Source organism: Thalia democratica, chromosome 7 (genome assembly GCF_965202585.1).
Source record: "Thalia democratica chromosome 7, ktThaDemo2.hap1.1, whole genome shotgun sequence".
Classification (NCBI taxonomy): domain Eukaryota; kingdom Metazoa; phylum Chordata; class Thaliacea; order Salpida; family Salpidae; genus Thalia; species Thalia democratica.
In genome coordinates, this window is record NC_139171.1 from 37,703,219 (window position 1) to 37,725,865 (window position 22,647).

Consider the following 22,647-nt stretch of genomic DNA (forward strand, 5'->3'; position numbering starts at 1 on the left):
CTGACCAAGGGCTACAAATAACATAGCCTTAAAAATATTATATTTGAAAATAAAATCAAAATAAATAGTAATTAAAAATTTAATACTAAAAAGTATTTATAAACCTAATTTCAAAACTTACTTAGTTTTTTGATTTTTTAAAAGTATGTACTTAAAACAGTTTATAACATCAAGGAAACCGCAAGATTTTTAACTCTTTACTTAATGTAACTTACCGAATTATTCAATTAAAAAAAATACCAACTAGTATCAATAAATGATTATATAAGTTATGCAAGAACGTAACTGTTTCATTAAAACTTTATATACTTATTGCATTAAACGCAATCATCTAAATATGTTACTGTTGTCGTATAAACAGTTTATACAAAGTTTAAAAAAAAAGAGAACCTAGTAAATTTAGTAAGTAACAGAACTTAAATAAAAAAATATTTTTATTCAATTAATACTGCTATTAAGTAACCTTAATACTTTTTATGTATTTTTTAACTTCGGTATATGGTTTTGAATATATAGTATGCTTTTCTTGTCATCAAATCGTTTAACATTTACTTATTAACTAATTTAAAAATTTGTTTTTAGAATGTTTTTCAAACAATAGTTTCATTTTACACAAAATTTTTTATACAACATTGCTTTGTGTAACGTAAATTAAATTTCTGGTAAATAATTTTTTTTTAATTTATAAAAATTATAATTGAAATTTGTAAATCCAGCCTTAGGTAGTGAATTTACAAGTTTGTTGTAACTGATGATCAGATCACTGGTAGTGTTACCGTTATGAAACTGAGTTTTACTATAAACCTAAATCACTAGTAATTTGTTTGAAAATATAATTTAAAAAAATCTTTTAAATAGTACAAGCCAACATGATCTAAAGCAATTACTAAAATAGTAAACGAAAATAATCGTATTTGTGAAAATAACTCTTCTCAAAGTTGTGTTAACTAGTATTGAGTTAATTTAACTCTTTGGATAGTTTTAACTTCTTAAAGCTTATAAGAATACAAAATAAAAACATATTTAAATTGTGAAAAAACTTTTAGTTTTGAATAGATATCCTGTAAATTTTCTAGCGTTTTTTAAAAATTAGGAATTAAATAACTATATTACTGGGTAAAAAAACCTTTTAGCTTAAGCTTCGTAATGATTCTTAATAAGATTGCAAGTTGAAGATAGCAAAATCTATTTTTTATATCAACCTTTCATTATTTTGTCAACAATTTCAAAATATATAGCTTTTTTTAGTTTTAAAGTTTCTGAGAATCAGGACTAAGATAACAGTAAACTTATAAATGGTTATACTTAAGTAAAAAGAGTGACAAACTAGATTGCTAATTTTCAAAAAAACATTGTAATAGCTAAATATTTTTTTAAGTAACTCAAATAAAGAAAGTTCTTAAATAAAGATTAAATATTAAAAAAAATAATCAAGTTGTGATCACAACTTTGAAGACTATCTCTAGTAAAATACTTTTAAATAAAGTTTTTAAAATTTGATGTATTCGTAAAATAGAAGATACAAAAAACTAAAACACGTTTGAATAATGTTACATATAGGTGTTAGTTAATAATTTACAAAAGTAACGTTTATTAACAAAAACAACTGCAATAAATAACAGATTTGAAAATACCCATACTACTGAAAAATTTTTTGATACGTAAATAAATAGTACTTATTTAAAAACTTTTTAAAATATTTGAAGTATACTAAAAATAGCTATGTATTTTACTTTATTTAAGCCATATCTCAAGAAATGTTTTATGTTTTGCAAAAAGAAAAAAATGGCTTGTAGATATTAAAAGAACCTGCATATTTATTTTTTATGTTTGACAAATATACATTACTTTTTTTTTTTGCCGTTCCAACTTTTTTTTAAGAATTTGAATTGTCGGAATTTGAGTTGTCCGAATTAGAATAGTTGTTAAGTGCACGACGTGCACCCCAGAAAAGCACAGCGTGAGTTTAGCACGGGTCGTCACTTTAGAACAGCATCATTTCAGCATGGAATAATTTTAGATCTTTAATATGATCATTTAAATGATGTTCAATTATTTAATAAGTATTAAGTTAACAAACAAAAAATACGCAAACTAGTTCTAACAGTTTTAAATTCATCTTATAACTTTTTTTGGATAAGTTTGTATTAATAGCACTTTAAATTGAGCTGTTTCTTAAATTTTCAAAAAAATAATAAAAAGTAAATAAGCTAAACAGGTATAAATTTGTTGAGTATAGTTTAATTACCCTTTTAGTAATCTATATAACATAACTTTTGTAACACATATATACGTATAAAAAAATGCGAGCGCGTTATGTAGAAACTTAACATCTTTATGTATTATAGTATTACAAATTATATGAATTAAAAAATTAAATAAGTAAACTTTTATTCTGCTATGAAGTTATTGTAAACTTGTAAAAACAAAAGTAAATTGTTTGTCAAAATTTATATATTTTTATGTATACAATTTTGTTTAAAAATTACGCTTTAAGTTTAAACATAACTAGATTATTTTAAGCTTTTTGATAAGTTTCAAGAAACCTAGAGCTTGTATATATTGCTTAGTTAATAAAAATAGTTTCATGACGAAGATATGAAATTAAAAGTATCAAAATAATTTAGTATAAAACCATAAAGTAAAATAAGTTAATAAAGTTTGTAATGTACTCTGATTTTAGTTTTAATTAAAGCTTAAACTTATATTACATTTAAAGCTTATAAACTTTTAGTTTACATTTTGCATAGTTTATTTTAAGATGTTTGGGCACGTGTAAGAAAAGCAAGCGTCACTTTAGCACTGAGTGACACTTTAGCACGGCGTTACTTTAAAACGGAATGTCATTTTAGTACGGCGTCACTTTAGCACTGAGTGACACTTTAGCACGGCGTCACTGCCGGAGTGTCATTTTGGCACGGCGTCACTTTAGCATGCAATGACTTTTTTTTGCACGGAATAACTTCAAGTATTTTAAAATGATCATTTAAATAATATTAATTTTATCAGGTCGTCAGTTCCGCGCCGAAGAATAAACCCATTGGTACTTCAAACTGGTTTTTAATATCTTTTTTACCAGTTTCTATACCTACTTTTTTGGTAAAAAAAGATAGTAACAGCTAATTTGATGTACCAATGGGTTTACTCTTCGGCGCGGAACTTTGCCACCTGATAGGTTGGTATGCCTTAAATAAACTTATGCACTTATCTAACTATAAAAATATCGGAATTGATAGGGATGACGGCCTGGCAATAATAAGTAGAAAAATTAACCAAGAGCTAGAAAGACTAAAAAAGACATAATAAGAACTTTTAATGAACTCGGTTTTAAAATAATGATTGATACAGGCACGACTAAATGAAATTTCCTAGATGTATCCCTATATACTGCTAATAATACATTCAAACCATACCAAAAAGAAAACTCCAGCACCAATTATACAAACAATTATTCGAACCACCTGTCCATTATCAAAAAGAACCTCCAAAAAATGTTCGAAAAAATACTCAACAGACTGTGAAAAACTAAGAAATAAGAATTAATAACCGGATACCAGAATAATTTAACTAACTCAAATTTTAAACACAAACTTAAATACTCAAATCACCAAAACAACCAAAACAAAAATAAACCAACACGAACAATAAAAATAATCTACTTCAGCCCACCCTACTGCCAGTCAGTAAGAACCAGTATAGATAAAGATTTTCTGCAAAAAATAGAAAAACATTTTAAAGAAGACCACAAGTTACACAAAAAAAATAAATATAAAAGTTATAAAAATTCATTTAGCTGCATGAGCAATACTAAGAAATTAATCCAAATACATAATCGACAATATTTGGAAACAAAGAAGGATGAAGAAAATGAAACACTTTGCAACAGTCGAACGAAAAATAAATGTCATCTCAATAACAAATGCTTAGTTTAAAATGTCAACAATCAGATCACAAAACAAAACTAAAAGTATTTGAGCTCAACGGGTAGGACTTTCAAAAGAAGGTCGTACAATTGTATAACTGAATTTAAAAACTGTAAAGAAAACGACACAGAAATATCAAAAAAAATCTGGAAACTTTAAGTCAACAACACTGATTATAAAATAGACTGAGAAATAATCCACTATATTTGCAAAACAAAAAACCTACAAAGTACTTGCAGTACCTGCATACTAGATTAGTTCGTGATTACCAAAGCAGACAAAAGTGATAACTTGAACAAACGGTATGAAATGAACTGTTGTATTCCTCCCCTTTTTTTAAAAAGCTCCAATTCAAAACTTAAGTCTTGAGTTGTTCGTAATGTATGTTTTATGTATGCTCTTGAAAATTTTTTATGTAGCTACTATTTACTTGAAACTAAAAGCTTTAATTAAAAGCATTCAGAAAAATTCAAGTTTTCATAGTTATTAGAAATATATAACTGTTTAAATTTTCGACATTTACGTCACGATTAAAATTAGCTACATTAATTTGTATCTCAACTCAAATTTTATTTACTACTAGTAACTAATTTTTATTTGAGCAATTTTTATTTTTAAAGCCTACATATAGGTTATTATTATTGTTTTTATTATTATATTGATTTTTAAACTTAACTTAAACTTTACCATAAATTCAAACTTAAGATTAAAATTTAAAAATATGTTTTTTTTTTCAGTTCTAGTTTGTTCTGTTTTTAAGTAAAAATTTGTTTTTATTTAATTGTTTTAATACTATTTTCTATGACTGTTACATATCTTTTTAGATTTTTTATTTAAGCATTTACGAGGTCTTTGACCGAAAATTAGTTTACATAATAAAGTCTTGAAAGAATAAAGATGTAATTTTTATATGAAATAGTGTTTATTTAGGTATTAGACCTTAGAAATTAGTATAAGAAATTTGTATAAATAGTAAAAACTAGATTAAGTTCTAAAAAATTGTAAAATATAAATACTTTAAAGCATGCCCTTTAAAATATAATAACTAAATTTTATATAATTCACCTAACTCGCATTAGTTACCACTGCTGTTTTATATTTGCAATAATGAACTTTCATATTATATAACAGTTAGATTATTTTACGAGCATAAAGTTAATTTTATAGGCAAATTTATAAATTTTTCAAAAAACATAAAACTTTAATGTCAATTATTTTCTTTATCTTAAAAGCTATCTAAAAAGTTTTTTATTTATCTTAGAGAACGCACCTTTGTCTTTAATTTAAGAAAAAAAAAAATTTGGTTTGGGGTTTAAATTATTTCATGGGGTCCCTCCAAAAATAAAGGTTTTTTTTTTGTTTTTTCTATTAAAATTGCTTTATAACCAAAAATAATTTTTTTTTTGAATTAATTTTTTTTATTTCCCTTGGTTTGCATGTTATTTAAACTCTTAAATAGTTATTTTATAAATAATGTTAATATCTTTTACGATTTGGCCCCAAAACAAAATGATGTATATTACACTATCATTTGCCTTGGCCATTTCCTAGATAAAAAATTGATAAAAGGAAAAAAACAATTAATAAGAATGTAAATTACAACAAGTTTAATTAAACTTTAATAATTTAATTTCATTTGTTGTAATTCACATTCTTATTAATTTTTTTTTTCCTTTTATCAATTTTTTATCTAGGAAATGGCCAAGGCAAATGATAGTGTAATATACATCATTTTGTTTTGGGGCCAAATCGTAAAAGATATTAACATTGTTTATAAAATAACTATTTAAGAGTTTAAATAACATGCAAACTAAGAGAAATCAAAAAAAAATAATTCAAAAAAAAAAAAAATTTTTGGTTATAAAGCAATTTTAATAGAAAAAACAAAAAAAAACCCTTTATTTTTGGAGGGACCCCATGAAATAATTCAAACCCCAAATTAATTTTTTTTTTCTTAAATTAAAGACAAAGGTGCGTTCTCTAAGATAAAGAAAAAAATTTTTAGATAGCTTTTAAGATAAGGAAAATAATTGACATTAAAGTTTTATGTTTTTTGAAAAAATTATAAATTTGTCTATAAAATTAACTTTATGCTCGTGATTATTTTAAACTTTAAACAGTTTCTTGCAAAAAGCAATTTTTCGTGCTCAGTAGAGCGAAGCTACCCTCATGAAAGTATAGAGAAAATTCTTAACTATATTCAGTAAATAGTAATAAATAATAACAATAAAGTAACCTTATTTAGACTGAATATCCATCAACATGGTTTACTAAAGAGAAAAAAATGAACAAAAAAGTTTTTCCAAAGCATCCATTGGTTAAGTTTGAACCAAAGCCAGGTAACCATGAGTTTCCTTATCCTGGTAAACAGCCTTCAAAGGATCTTAGTAAAAATCATTATCCAATAGTTTCTCAAAATCATGTTAAAGGATTAATAGCAAACGTGCAGGAAGGGAAGACTCCAGATCCAATATTGTTGAGTGTTAAGGTCAATCCTGAAGCAGATAGTGATAATACAGGTTTAGAGATTAGGATAGTAAAAGTATGCTTTCATTAACTTTAGTAAGTATTTTAAAAGTGATAAAGGTTTATTATAAACTTGTTTCTTTATAAATTTTTTACTACCTAGATAACATAAATAAAGTCACTAATTCTAATACATGTAATAATACTATTTAAAAAATTATCAAGTGTTTTAAAAATTGCCAAAAAAAGCTGTTAGAGTTTTAATGACATAAATAATCTTATAATAATATTAAAATTTTTTTTGAAATTAGATATAAATAGTCTTTTATTTTATAATTACAAAAAATATTAAAAAAAGATATACACATTTAGAAGTGTTAAAAACTTTAAATGTGTCTTAAAAATATTTGAAAATTACTTAAAAAAAAGGCTTTTAGTCATTTTATGACTATATTTTCTAATATATATTGCTATGCCATAGTTGCCATAATTTAAATATGGTATAAATCTAACAGTTTTAAATACTACAGTTTCTTAAACTTAGATCATCATGTGTCTTCTAGTCTTGAAAAGCTTGATGTAATGGAACTAAATTTATAACAGCTCTTTGAAAAATTAGGATAATTTAAAAGAACTATTTAAAATTAATTTATTTAGGTAAGTGTGAGCAATGCCTTATATAAAATCATTTACAAGCTTTTCAGTTAAATAAATTTAAATATAGTTTTTAAGATAAGAGATGAATGTTTTTTAATTTATTAGGTTTCTGTATGTACACTATAATCTAGTAAAAGTAAATGATTATTGCATACAACTATGTTTTCTTTTATACAGTTTAAACATTGTTATAAAGTTTTTCTGTTTTTTTTATATTAGTTTTTTATCATTTGAATTTCAGAAGTTTTCCAATATCCAAAAAATTTATCCATTAAAAAATATTTTCTGTGATTTATTGCTTTTATAACCAACATTGTATTATAGTTATGGTCATAATGTTCTAAAAACCTACACTATAACCCATATAAATAAATAGTAACATTTACCTTTCTAATACTGATATTAAAGTTAACTTAGGGCTACTCTATATAAAACTAGGCTTGACAAGAATGAACATATTGTATTAAAAATCAATTGCAAAATCTAACAAATATAAAGCACCATATACAATATGAAAATTTTTTGCTTTAGAAATTACTATATGAGTGCTATTAAAGCCTTTAAACACAATTTAAATCTAAAATAAGGGCATAGGGGGGGTCGGACATTTTTTTTTACTAAAAATAACATTGTATTTTACATGAAAGCTAAAAAAAACAAACTACAAGCTAGTTTTTATAGAATTAAAAAATATTATTTAACTTTTGAGATACTGTAATTTTTATAAAAAGTTTCCGATACAAACGTATGGACCGCAAGTTTTTCAGGGTCAATTTTCTCGGAAATTAAAAAAATCACTAAAAACCTATCTCCTCCTTCATTTTTTGAGCTAGAGACCTCAAATATTTAAGAAACGTTCCTTTTGTAATTTAGAAGACTTTGAATGTTGGAATTTCTAAAATATTAAAAAATAAAAATTTTTAGATAAAAAAAAACAAAAAAAATAGGTGTTTTTTTTTTATAAAAATTTTATTTATCAAAACTAAGAAAATTCCTGCATTCAATCTTTTTAAAATTTAATAATAGACTTTCTGTGAAAATTTGAAGAAGATTGCTTAAAAAATGAAGGAGAAGATAGATTTTTAATAAAATGGTCTTTTTTCCCATTTTAAGTTTGCGCCTTCCATTAGGAACCTATTGCGGTCACCAACTTTGATCGTTTATATCTCAAAAAATACTTTGAATTTTTTCAAGCGGTTAAAAATTTCTGATAGCTCAGATAAAACTCTATAAAATAATATCAACTTGTAAAAATCAAAGTGGACCCCCTAGCCCATAATTATATTTTGAGAATGTTTAAATAAAAATAAACTGCCTGAACTTAAATTTATAAAAATAGTAATGAGAAGAAAAAATTCAGATAAAAATTATAGTACTCTAGTATACAATTAAATGTCTATTCTTGAATTACATGTTTACTGCAGCAAAAATGTGGCACAACCCTCTCCACCACTCTCCGTGTCTGGTTTATATATCTTTGATCCCAACTTTATTCAACATTACATCAGGAGTTTTGACTCTTTATTTTCTCCTTACCTAAACTGTATTAAAATTGCATCAGTACTTGCATGAGTATCATTCTGGGATTTTTCCTTAAACACAAAACGGACACAAATACAATTTGATGTACCAATGCACCTTTAATGTTAAGGGCATTGGGGGTAAACACCTTTTTTTTTAATTTGATCTTATTTTATATAGTTTTCGCTAAGCTACAAGATGCTTTACACAGATTTTACAAATTCAAAATAATTTTTGAGATATAGCCGGTCAAAGTTGGAGGCAACAAGAGGTTCCTTATGGGAGGCGCAAACTAAAACGGAAAATAACTAGAAATCACTAAAAATCTATCTACTCCTAAGTTTTTTGAGATAACTACCTAAAACTTTCAGGAAATGTTCCTTGATATATTTAGAAATTTCTTTCAGAAAAAATTAAAAAATAAAAATAGAATTTTATATAAAAAATAAACAAAAAAAACAGTTTTTTTATGTTTTTTTGTAATAAATTTTTTTTTTTTAATAAATTTTATATTTTTAATCCATTATAATCTCTTTGGTATTGTTTCCATATATATTAAACCTAATTTTAATTGAGGAAACAAAAAAGGTAACTACTAACAAAGATAAACATCTTAAAAAAGAGATCAAATTGCAAAAACAACTCATTTTTTGTTTTGTTAAGTAGGTTTTAAATTTTACAATAGCCTTTTGAATAAATGCAATTTTGAAGTACCTTAATATAAACAGGTTGTAAATAAATTATAAAAATTGATTAATTTGTAGTATACTGCAGGTAATTTGTATAAAAAAAACTTCATGCTTCTTTTTTAATTTTAGAGCAAAGTAACTTTGTTGTTTTATTTATTTATAACTTTGTTAAGTTTTTATATGTATTTGATAATAACTTAACAAAACTAGGTGTCTTAATAAGTCGAGTATATCAAATTAAAAAATAAAATTAAATTTTTTATTATTTTCACTTACTATAACTAATTTTTGAACTAAACACTAAAGGAAATAAAAAAAATTTCTCATAAAAAGGAATGTCAGCGATGTTTTTTTTAAGAAATGAGTACTTGTAAGGATAGAATACATAAGTTTGACACATAAATAAAATAAAAACTTTTTGTTCTGTGTAAATATTTACAATAACAAATTAATATTTGATGATCACATATTTAGATAACTTTAAGTGCAAATATTTTGACTCCTGAGTGTACCTTATTTTATTTTTAAAACAAGTAATGTTTAAAATATTCAATAATAAATCAAGACAATTTAAACATTTTATAGAATTGAAGACTAAGCCAAACACTGGATTGTTCAGGCCGAAGGGGTTTGTTTTACCAGAGGGTTGGCAAATGGAAAAAGTTTACCGCAAGACAAGTAGCGTATGTGATGTGTACTACTGGCCGCCACTTGTCAAAGGTGAAAAAAGAACAAAGTGCCGCAGCAGAGTTGATTTGAGAAAAAAGTTAGGTGATAATTTCATTAACTGGGACCTCTTCAGATATAAGTCCGGAGAATATCCAGAAGGAGAGATTGTAAGAAACGCAAACTTTGTATTAGATAACTACAAAAAAGGTAATTTTACATGAGTGTAAAAATAGTGTACTAATTTTTTTTTGTAAATGCAGTTGTTAAAAAATAGAAAACTAGAATATTTTTTTGCTAATCCCTCAGACTTGTTATGATTTGAATTTAATATTATTATTATTATTATTATTATTATTATTATTATTAAGTTTATTGTCCAACAAAGGACCTAGGCATTAAAACCTAAGCCACTTAAACTGAAAGACACTAACATAAAAAGAAAAAAAAACAAATTACAGTGATTAAATAAACATAAACATAAAACTTATACAAAGTACAAACTGAATAAATTAAAACTTTCACAATTCAACGATTCCAAAGTCACCAATCTCCAATTATACGTTCCAAAGCAACAAATACCTGTAACAAGCATTTCTGTCAAATCTTCAGAACCTGTCTTCATCTCGCAGAACATTGATCTGAGCTACTATTTGTTACTCGTTATGACGGCAAATTCAGTCAAAAATCACTTCAAAAATGTGGCAGCAACAGTTCACAAATCTAGCTTAGGAATCAACTGAGTATCCAATAATTTCAAAATCTAAAGCCCAAAGCACATTAACAAATAATAAATTGATAAATCTTGTTTTTATAAATATAACAGGATATTTTTATCTACTAAGTTTCAATGCTTATTTTTTGTTTACAATTATATTTTTAAGTAAATTATTAAACAAGTTATACTGTTTGTTCTAGTATATTACAACTTGATTAATATGATTGTAGTTCTTTTCTAAAATTTTACTAGGAAAATGTTCAAATATTTATTGTAAACATATCAATAGTTTTATTAAGTTTTAATAGCTGTTATAGATACAATAGTACTGTAGGTATATTTAACATTCATCAGTTATTTTTTTACAAACTATTTTATGTAATTTTATCTGTTTCTTTATATTATCAAGGTTTTTTTTTCATGTTTTACCATTATGTTTTAAACATATCAAAAGATAATTTTTTAAGTTTTGTTTTATCAACAAAGTTGCAAAAAATCTGGAATCCTGGAAAAATCTTAATTTGGTATTTTAGGCAAAAAAATCTGAAAAACCTAGATTTTTGACAAACTTTGAAAATTAAAAACTGAAAATTTGAAAAAAAATCTAAAAAAACTTTGAAAAACCTGGAATTTAAAATATTTCTACATGTTAAGTAAGAAAATTTTGATTAGATACAAAAATCTATCATAAAGACAAGTTTATTTTGTATCAATAAAAAAAAAAATATTGAAAAACATATTTGAAGTTGCTTTACTGTATGTTTTTAATGTTGTTATACTATTTATGACAGTTTTTTACTTAAGTTTAATTTAATACCTAAATTTACTAAAAAACCTGTTATTTAAAACCTGGAAGAAATTCGGAATACCTAGAAGAAATTAAAAAAAACTTTGGCAACCCTGTATCAAGCATTTTATTAGTTAGGCTAACTAACTATAAATTCAGCTTTGCAAAATTTTGACTGACAAAAATTGTAGTTTTAATTTAGCTGTTTCATACTTTCTGTTTCCGTTGTTTCAATAAGTAATTTTTGTTATCTTATGTACTAGACGTTTTAAAATCATTCAAAAAGATATCAAGAATCTGAAAGCTTTTCAGAAAATTTGTTTGCTGTTTCTGTTGTTTAAGTCACTCTTATTTGATTAGACTTTGTTTTTATTATTACTTGTTTAAGTTTTATGGTTAAGTGTTCTGTAACTAGGCATCAATTAGACCTTGAAACAGTTTTGATATAATTCAGTTAAAAGATAACAATAAGGTTTTATAGGATAATTTAAAAATACTTTTCATATAATTTAAGAGTAATTATTCATTCAACTTAAAGTTTAACTTGCTCTAGTTAAAAAATGTTTTCAAACAGATTAGTAGTGTCTAAAATTCAAAAAAAAAAACATTTACTGCTGAATTTGTAGTTTACTTTTGTTAAGAACTTTTCTCTAAACATTTCTCAGTATATAAATTATCTATAAACATTTTTACCTTCATACACACGGTGCATTTGAAAATATACAAGTTGTTTATTATTTTCTGTTGGTTGAATTGTATAAACTTGGTGGTATCATGTTATTAAGTTGATAAGGATGATGACAGTATTATTGTTACATTTTAACTATGAAATAATATAAAAAGAAAAAAGAAATTAATTAGAATAAAAATTTCTTAAACTGGTTCAATCACATTACTAAATAAAATTATAAATAGTTGAACTATTAGCATAGAAACTGATGAAATTTAAAGTAAAATGTTAAGCTTTTTTCATTTTTACCTTTTTTAAAGAAAATGAAACCGTACTTATACTTAAGTATGTTTGCTAATATGGTTGTTTATTCCATTATAAGTTAGTTTTACAGGTTTAAAATTGTTTTCGACTACTTTTTTAAGGCTTAAACTCTTTTTACGCTTATATTTTATTTTAGAATTATTTTGTACATTTCAAATACAATTTTTCCAAGTAAATTTATTTCATAATTAATTTTTGTTTAGTTATCTGTTCTTTCTTTTTATGTTTTGTTTTATTGGTTGAAGTTTGAAACTTTAAATTTGAACATTAATTTTTATAAGCCCCTAATAGATTTTAAAAGCATGTGGTGTGTAACTCGATAACCGAAAAGATTCTTTGTACACCAGGTCTTTAGATCAAAAATTTTTAGCATTTTTCTTTTGTCGTTCAATAAAAAAATATACATATTATAGGGAACATGCTCAGTTCCAACCCGCGCACAATTCCCTACCGGATCTGTTCCCAGCTGATCAAATTCGAGAACCGCTTGCTGACCAATGGGTAACTAAGATAAAAAAAAGAACCCAGAAATTTAAAAAAAAAATGTGAATAAAATAAATTGCAATGAAATTGTGCGCGGGTTGCCAGTGTGAGTATACCATAATGTTGTCAGTTTTCCAGAACGATAAGTTTTAACAGTAAAATAACGAGTAAAAAGCTTATAGCTAATGTGCACAGTTATTCAAATGTTTTCAAGTTAGACTTAGGTCCGTTGAAATATGTGTTCCAACAACCTTGATAGTACAACTTCCTCTTTTACAAACTCATACAGTACACTACCGCTTAAGTACGCAAATTGAACCCGACCAAAAAGTGCGTACTTAGCACGGGTAGTGCGTACTTTTTGACGACATAGTATAATATGAAATTTAGTTGTTTGTTTTCTTTCTTACAACTAGCCACCAAATAATTAAGCCAAACAAACAAGTCTTTTTATTTTAAATAACATTTAATACATAATTTTAATTTGTAAAATATTTTTATAAATTTTAAAATGATTTATTTTTTTTATAAAAAGTTTCTACATAATTAATACATACATTTAATATAGAAAGTCAATGTCAGTCAATGATTTAAAAAAAAATATTAAGCCACATTTTGTTTTCTTAGAGGAAAAGTACCAAACTACATTGTGTTTACCAAACATTTTCAAAACATCAATGTATGTACATTTAAATTAATTTATGACTTAACTATTTTGTATTTGTAGGTTTTTTTTAACTTTGTCATCTATATTTATTTATTTTATAGCATTACAGCTCAAATATCATTATTCTTTTTACTTTTCTGCAACCACTACATAAGTATTTAGTTTATTAACATTTAATAAAAGGACTGTCACAATCTCAGGTTACTTTAGACTACTCAGGATTACTCACCCTAGCTTAAAAGTTGTGAAAGTCTCAGGCTAACTCAGCAGGTTGGCCATTCTACCTAGAAACATAAAATAATCTGGAAAAACTTGATGATTGAAAATTTAGGCAAAAAAACTGGAATTTCTTATAAGTTCTAGTATAACATCCTTTACTTTGTCTTTCTGGATAAGTGCTTACTTAAGGCGTGATGCGTACCAAAAAAAGTGCGTACTTAAGCGGTAGTATACTGTACTTAAAACTTATACTTCTGCAAATATCTTTGCTTCTAGTTGAAAATTCAAACTGTTTTTATAAAGGCGTAATTGGTTTACATATTCAATTTTTAACACAATGTTAAACTCTTGATGTTAAAGCTTCAGTTTTGTAGCTAGTTACAAAGTTTACGCATACTCAGGCTTACCAGGCATGTCTATACTTTATTAATACTATGGCCAAATCAGCACAACTTTAGAATGAAAAAAGAGTATGGTAATGATAACAAAAACTGTTTTCAAGTAAAATGTTATTTTTTAGTATTAGTTAAGCATTGAAAAACATAAGACTTGATAAAATATTATATTGCTGTTGTAAGCAAATTATTATGTTTCGTTATCAATTTTAGTTGAAAAAGAAAAAGCGAGCAACAATAGCAACATAGATGAATTAGAAAAAGATTCTAATTGTGCGGTTGAACCAGGTGCGTTAGCATTATACTTAATAATAAAAATATTTTTCAAGTATATATCGGTTTTAAACTTTTTTTTACCTAATCAGTAACACTGATTTTTATTAATTTATTAACAGGGTTTATTAGATAATTCACTCAGGTTTATGTTTACAAAAACTGTTAAAACTTCTTTTTAAGTTGATTGTGAATATATTTAATGAACCATAAAAAAACAGGTTTTGCATATCATATTAGTTTCTATATTATAAGGTACCAACACCCTTTTAAGTTAGCTAATTTTTTTCCAGCCAATCGAAAGAGATCTCACTCAACTATAAACACAATTTGGCCGTCCCTACTACCTGCCAGCAGTTTCAAAAAATTCATTAGTTCCTATGCCGATAAAAAAGCCGACCTTTCAACATCCGCCTTGTCTAAGACCGAGCTCGAAGAAAACACTTCTGTCCCTCAACCTTCTGAAAAAGCTTCTCCTTCGAGAGAACCAACTAGAACGCTAGCCAATCCACAAAAACCCAAGCATCAGCTTTCAGATATGATACACACCGCCTTGCTGGAGCAGATTGGACCTTTGAACGATGACAAACTGAAAGGACGCACTCCTCAACAATGCATTAAAATATGGGCTGATAGGATTGTTGACAGAAAAACTGCTGAGAAAAGTAATTGCCGAAATCAGCTGGTTCCCAGCGATTTAATAAACTTCTGGTTTGTGGATGAAGAAAAACAGATAGAAAAAGTCGAAGAATGCCGTAAAAAATTATATGACGCTTTGAAAAATACTTAACTTTTTTTGTTATATGCAATTGTTTTAGTCTATAAAGATTTAGGAAATTATATTTTAAGCCATTTATATTTTTCATATACTTGTTATATTTTTAAACATTTATATTGTTTATAATACTTGTACAAAAAACTTCGAATTTTAAATTGAACACTGTATTTTTTTATTCTCATAGCATAAAAACGGTCAAATTAATGATAAGCAAACATAACCTAAACTATTCAATGAGTATCATTTAGTTTTAGTGAGGTTTTTAGTTTTTTAAACTATTCGTTAGTTTATACTTGTTAAAAAAATTATTTAAAAATATTATAAAAAGTTAGTTTTGAAAACATTTTTATTTAAAAAATAATCCTAATTTTACAATATAACAAAAACTTTAAATAGCGTTATTTTTTAGAGTGCTTTAGCTAAATGCTATGTACATTGTTTTTTAAATGAGTTTAAAATTTTATCACCTTGTTATTTGTTTAATAAAAATTATTTTTTTAAATTAAATTCAGTGTTTAGCTTAAAGTATGCAATTAAAATCTTAGTTTGCTTAGAAAAAACAGCTTAATTTAGTAGATTAGTGCTACAATGTAGTTGAACTTATTTTCTTATCCTTCGTACTAACGCACCGTCTCTTGTTGTTTATTATAAAACCTCTAAAATATTTATACTAGATAACCTAAATAAGTTTTATAAAACTTGAGCATACCTTATGGAGATTTAAAAAAAAAAAAGTTTTAGTAAGTAGAAAATGCGTTTTTCAAATGTTAAGTTTGAAATTAACAACTTGAGTTGAAGTCAAAATTGTGTAATTAATTTTAAAAAATATATTTAAAATTAAGTTAAATTGATTTTTAAATACCATCTAGTAAAATAGTTAATATGTGTCTTATTTTTGTACTTTATTTTTTTTTTGTCACATTAAAACAACGCTCTTGTACATTGGCTGATGCAAAGGAAAGGAAGCATTACTAATTAAGAGATGCAAGTTTTAATTAAGATAAAATTCAGTTCAATATTTTGATTCTTGTTTAGTTTTTTTTGAAATAGGTTGCCCAAATTTGAAAAACATATTTTTCTATAGAAGTTTCAAAAATGTTTTTGACACTTCGACTAATGTGATTAGTATGGTTAATAAATTATTAACTTTTATTTGTTTATTCCAAACAATAATCTGTTTTCAAAAACTTCAAAAGTTTTGCAACAAAAATAATTTTTTCAAAATGTCGCGAGGAATTTTTGTTCTTAGTCCTGCGGTTCAGTTTAGTACATATTGTGATTTTTGGAAATCAATGTTGCCGATAGTAGCAAAAAAAAAAGATAAGTATTAAATCGATAGTTACAACAATATAAACCTTTATATAAATCAATGAATTTCGTTTAATTTAATAAATAAAAATTATAGTTTAAAAAAGATCATAAGTTTGATTTTAAGGTAGAAAAATTTTACTTAAAAAACAAATATTAAATACATAAGAAATAAGCTTTGAATTACTTAGTTATTTAAAAAAAATCGTTTAAATATTACAAAAAAAGAAGTATTTATTATTTACATAGACTTACTTAAATGAAACTTTTTTTTACGTAAAGAACTTTAAATTTGCAAGTTAATTCTTATTTTAAAATTAAACATACTGTTATTTTAGTTTAAATCTTCTAAACGTCACTATGATTTCTCATTAGTTTATACATTACATTAAAAGTTTATGTCTGTTATAGACACTTCTTAATTTTTTTTAGTTCTAAAAGCTTATACTAGTAATTATTTTATGTTTAACAAACATAAGCCAGCTACTGTTACCTTGCTAATTTAATTGATTACTGAAAAATTTACAAAATCTTAGAAGTTCTAATTGTTTTCATAGATATTTAAAACATTCACTTGTTAAAACTTAAAATCTTGACAAACTAAAGTTTTAGAGAGTATGTTTGAAAGCGTACAAAAATATTTTTTTTCATAAAAACTAAGATTAAAGTATATAAATGGCAACTAATATCAAATCGCTGGAAAAGATGTTGAAAGTATTCATCGATAAGATAGATACTTATACTAAAGAATGAGATTAAAAAGTTAAATTTTCCACACTAAACTATAATATAGAAACCATCTATAAGGAAAAACAAGAACTGATAATGGAACTTTCAACCAAAAAAATTGCTGAGTTGAAGAAAAATGCAACTTTTTGGGAAAGGAAATTAGAAGAAATGATAGAAGAAAAGAAAAATGCACAGTAAGTTAGAACCAGTTGAAAGAGAAAACAGAAGATTTTTAGTCAATGATAGTATAGCTGAAAAACGTGAAAAACAACTGATACTGAAAGTTAAACAAGTTGAAAACTTTCACAGAAGATCAAATATTGAAATACAGGGTATTACCCTTCAAAAAATTGATAACGCTGAAGATGCTTTAAAAATTATAATGAAAGTGTTATGTAGTTGACTGAAATCAAATGTTAAAAGGAGCCAAAAAGCTTCTTTCAGAAGAATTATGAACAAAAAATTGTTGAAGATGGAAAAAAGGTTGTTAACCCAATCTTAGTAGAATTTAGATCTTATAATCAAAAGCTTAAAATCATGCAATAAAATAATTAAAAAACTAGCAGAAGTAAAAAACTTCGGTGGTATTGGTATTGATACGGTTTGTATCAATGAAAATCACACATCACTTGGTAAAGAACTTCTTTATCATGCAAGAAAGATGAATAAAAATTGGAAGTGGTTGACACGTATCTCAAGGAAAATATGAATAGTAAGGCCATTGCCTTTCACACTTCTGATCTAGAAAATCTAATGTGAAAAAAGGAGGCATGAATGGACTTCCAAAAAAAAATAAAGAAGAAAAAGTTAGTGATAAAATTTAATATAAAATATTTTTTTACTTATTTTATTTTACTACTTGTACAAGTTTAGATTATACTACCTAATGTTAGTCTTAAGTATAGTATATTATAGTTTCTATAGTTATTGTTTTATAAATAATTTCCCATTTTTTGATACTAACAATACAGAACTTTCTCTGATAAATAATAGTGCTTTATGTGAAGAACGTATATAATCCAGTTTAATAAGATAATGTTTCTTTTATAAATAGTCACATTTACAAAGTCTTTGACAAAATTTCTTCAAAGTTTTAAAAAAGTCAAAGTATTAATTAAATTATTGTAGAAAAATTATACCTAGTTCTGCATTTGTTTTCTTCTTATAAGATTTTTTTGTAGTCGTCAAGTTTAATGTATTAGTTTGCTCTTTTATAGAGTATTTTATCTTGTTATTATCTATTTATCGGTACATAACTACAGTTATAAACAACTTAAAACAAGTCGATAAGCCTCAGTTATTGTCTAAGAAACATTTATGTATTAATATTTTTCATAATAATCTATTCTGAGGAAAATTTTAATATGTGTTTAGTTTCTTTAAATATGTTTTATGTTCTTTTAATATGGAAAATAACAAGTTTTTATGCTAAAAATTGTTACTTTCTGTTGTTTTATAAGAAAAAAATATCCTATCCTGGACAAGACTTTAAAATGTATCCGTGGTGTGCGACACGATAACTGAAAGGTTCTTCGTACACCAAATCCTGGAGCCAAGTATTTTGAGCGTTTTTTTTCGTTCAGATGCAAAAATAAACATTAAATTAAGTTTAACTTCTATTTACTTAACAGATAAACAAAACAACATGAAGATATATTAACTAAATTTGTTGAAAAACACCAGGTTTGATATTCTTTGCTGTCATTATTTTCAAAATATACTTTCCAAAACTGCTTGTTTATAGAAGGTTTTAATGCTGTGTTTTGTAACTTGCAAAGGATGTTTTTTAGCTAAAAAGTATGTTGTGGGCCAAAAATATTTGTTGACAGGCTGGATCCGGCTTGCGAGCCATACACTGCTCATCTTAAACTGAAGTGATAAAAAACAATGATCTTTCGGATCTAAATTTGAAAAAAGTATTCGAATCCGGCTGGACTTTAGTTTTGAAAAGTATCCGGAACTGAAATTTGTGAATTCGGTTGATAACTAGCTAAAATGCTAATTTAAAAAAACTTAGGTTGATATTTACTGAACAAAACTTTTGTGTTATGTTTGACAAAGTTATTGGTTATACTTATTGGTGTCAATAAGTGGTTTACGACTCGATAACCAAAAGGTTCCTTTGTACACCAGATCCTTAGACCAAACTTTTTGAGCGCTTTTTTTATCGTTCAATAGACAATCAATATTGTGTCTTACTTTTAGAGTTGAAAATATTTTAAAGCTTGTAAAAGCCAATATTAGAATATGATACTAAACTAGAAGTCTTAAAATTTTACAGAAAATTTTAGACGAGAAATTTCTGTATAAAATAGTTTTACATCCATTATTAAGTTACGACACGAAATAAAAAATAATTAAGGTATTTCAAGTGGCTTTTTTGTCAGGAGACATAAATAACTATGCTCTAATGTCTTTAATTTTGTAAATTTGCTGAGCTATTTTTCAAAAATAACAAAAATAATTTTGTAGACAATATAAGTTTTAAATCTTAAAACTATTTTTTCAACATAACTAGTGTACTAGTATTAAAAGCTTAACTTTGGTAAATCGCTAATGACTGTAAATTTATCAGACTTACGTTTGTAGTCCTAACGGTGTTTCGATTAACCATTTTGTTGAATTGACAAGTTTTTGGGAAATTTTATCAACTGTTTTATATTGCGAATATTGGTTTTAGTGTAGCCAGGTAAAATGGAACTGTCACCATTTTTTTCATATACTAGTTTTTGTACACATTGTTATCTTTAAAAATCTAGTTGCAAGCCAAATTTTACCTGCAGGCCGATTTTTACAGATCATTTCTACAAATAAACAAAAAAATGTATTACACAAAGACATTATAAATCTTTACTTTAAATATATTGAAAAAAAGTTCGTTCCATTTATGATTAAAAAGTAAAGATGTAGTTTAAAATTTTTATTTTACTTCTGCATGGAAGAAATATCTTACAAAATTTAAAACAAGATTACTTCATTTCATGTCCAATATACATTTCTTTATTTGTCATATTATTTAAATTCTTAAATATAGTAAGCTCTAATGCTTATAGGTCAATTCTATTTACTTGTATCTTGGAGTACTAAATATGGAAACCTTTAAAGTTTAAATATTTTGAATTCAACTATATTTTCAATTCTTTTCTATTGAAACGTTTAAAAATTTAAAAGACATGTTTTTAGCACGTGGTAGTAACATAACTCTTTAAACTAGTTTACAACTTTAAATTTTGCGCTAATAACACATTGTTTTCTGTTTATAAATTTCTGTTCTTTACATTATATGTTTAAAACGTATTTGATTTAAAACGTTTTTCAATATGAACCTTTAGTTAAGCTATTATATTAGTTAAATTAATGTTATTTACATAAACTATTCATGTTTGTAACAGTAAAATTTATTAAACTCTACGAATAGTGTCGGTGACAAATAAAACTGCAACTATTTATTTAAAAAATTGAACACGATTTTTTTAATTTAAACAAAAAATGATATGAATAAATAGTTTTTATTTTAAACTGTTTAAAATAAAGTGTTTAACATTATTTTAACTGTTAATAGACTTTCTTGGTTGTATTAGAGACTATCTGTTAACTTTTGCACAAAATTTAAAACAGCAAATTTTATAGTAAAAAAAACTATAAAATTATAAAGTTTAAACAAAATTAATTTTTGATTAATTAATAAATATTACACATGTAGTTTCGGTCCTGGAAAAGACATTTAACTCTTCCCTGGTGTATGACTCGATAACAGAAAGGTTTCTTCGTGCATCGTTGTAGCGAAATTTTTGATTTGAGGTCTTTATCGTTCAATATTTGTTGTGTAAATTTTCTACAGATATGATGTAGTACAGTGTTGTCATAGTTTAAGAATTCTCACAGGTAGAAAATTAAAAAATAAAGTACATTTAGGTTTGTTTTTTAAGTTATATGTTATGGCCGAGTAACTGTGTAGCGATACGCTCTTAATGTGCTTTAAATCTCAAAAAATTAGTCAAGTCAATTTTTTTTTAATAAAAAATTACATTTTTAATTGAACAAAAATTTACAAAGTACTTGTTCATATACAAATTGATGTGCGTTTCTCTGTTTATAACTAATAAAAGTCCTACATAATTTAAACAAATATATCACAGAACAAAAGAAAAAGAGTATAACTTAAACATGTGCATTCTGTAAATAAGTTGGTAACAAATGCAGTTTTTAAAGTTACAATGTATATGATTAAAATGTATTGAAAATATTTTAAAGTTTAAAACTATACTTATAGTTTGTTTATTTTTATAAAATACACTACGTTTATCTTCTGTTTTTTAAAGTACTTAAATTTCTAATGTAGTTATTTTCAGAGCTCCGTAGAACTATCGTATTAGTTTTGAACTAAAAAATAAACTTAAGCTAGTTTTCAATAAATTGAGTACTTTTTTGTTTGTTTATTGTATATTTTAAGTATGTTCATTGAACACAAACGAAAATGCTCAAAAAAGTTTGTACAAGGACCTGGGTGTACGAAAAGACCTTTCGGTTATGAAATTTGTTTTGTTCAGATTAAAGAATAAATCTAGCAATTAGTTATGATATAAACAGTGTTCAATAAACTTTTGAACAAATAAAATCTAATTAGTGAAGACATGATCTTAGCATGATTAATTCTAACATGAGTAAAAAACTATTTTCAAAATCTATTAATTTCAAAATAAACTAAAAAAGATTGCATTTTTCTCAATATTGTATGGCACGTACCTGGTTCTATGTGCGTATATTTGCAATGTTTCTACTGTGTTTTGATGGGATTTTTACAAAAGTTCATGTGTTTCAAAGCCTAGTATTTATTATGGAGTTAAATTAGTTTTATATTTCGTCTAAAAAACCATACACTACGCAGTTGTGTCATATCAAGGCAAAAACAATTTTGAAAAGCTAATTTGCGAAGCTATCAATTAAAAACTTTACGCTTATAAGTTATAAAATATTTTTTTTAGTTAGCTTCTTTTTAAGTTAAGTCTTACGACAAATAAAGTCTCGGGTAGATAATGAATTAGAAGATAAATTTTCTATTTGAAATGATTCGTTTTTAATGGAAAAATGAAGTTTAGTTTATATGAGTATTTGAAACTCGAACTTATCTTTCCAAAATAGTCTGTGTTGAAGTTTTCTGTTTAAAACTTAGATAAAATGTAATTTGATAATAGTTAGTTGCTGAAAGTGATAATAAAGTAAATTTTTAATATCATTTTATCAAAAAATAGTTATTTATGTTAAGACTTATGGGAATATCGTAAGTAAAGTGGTACATAAGTAGTTATTTGTTTTTAGCCCATATTAAATAGTCAAATTAATTTTGTTTAAAATAAAAACAAATTTTTAGGTA

General features: G+C 25.1%; 1 protein-coding gene across 1 annotated transcript; it reads left to right on the forward strand.

Annotated features, from left to right (window-relative positions):
* The first annotated feature begins 6,132 nt into the window (after positions 1–6,132).
* Positions 6,133–15,449, forward strand: LOC145840824 (uncharacterized). The gene is made up of 4 exons (XM_082948163.1): positions 6,133–6,442; positions 9,842–10,132; positions 14,399–14,473; positions 14,752–15,449. Exons 1-4 carry the CDS (start codon positions 6,208–6,210, stop codon positions 15,246–15,248), a joined length of 1,098 nt encoding a protein of 365 aa, XP_082804289.1. The 5' UTR covers positions 6,133–6,207; the 3' UTR covers positions 15,249–15,449.
* Positions 15,450–22,647: the final 7,198 nt, after the last annotated feature.

What these genes read in the sequence shown, in the direction of transcription:
- LOC145840824 (XM_082948163.1), top strand. Translation starts at nt 6,208, where the DNA reads ATGAACAAAAAAGTTTTTCCAAAGCATCCATTGGTTAAGTTTGAACCA. An exon ending in AGCAGATAGTGATAATACAG is followed by an intron (nt 6,443 to 9,841) that starts GTTTAGAGATTA and finishes AACATTTTATAG; the next exon opens with AATTGAAGACTAAGCCAAAC. An exon ending in ATTAGATAACTACAAAAAAG is followed by an intron (nt 10,133 to 14,398) that starts GTAATTTTACAT and finishes TATCAATTTTAG; the next exon opens with TTGAAAAAGAAAAAGCGAGC.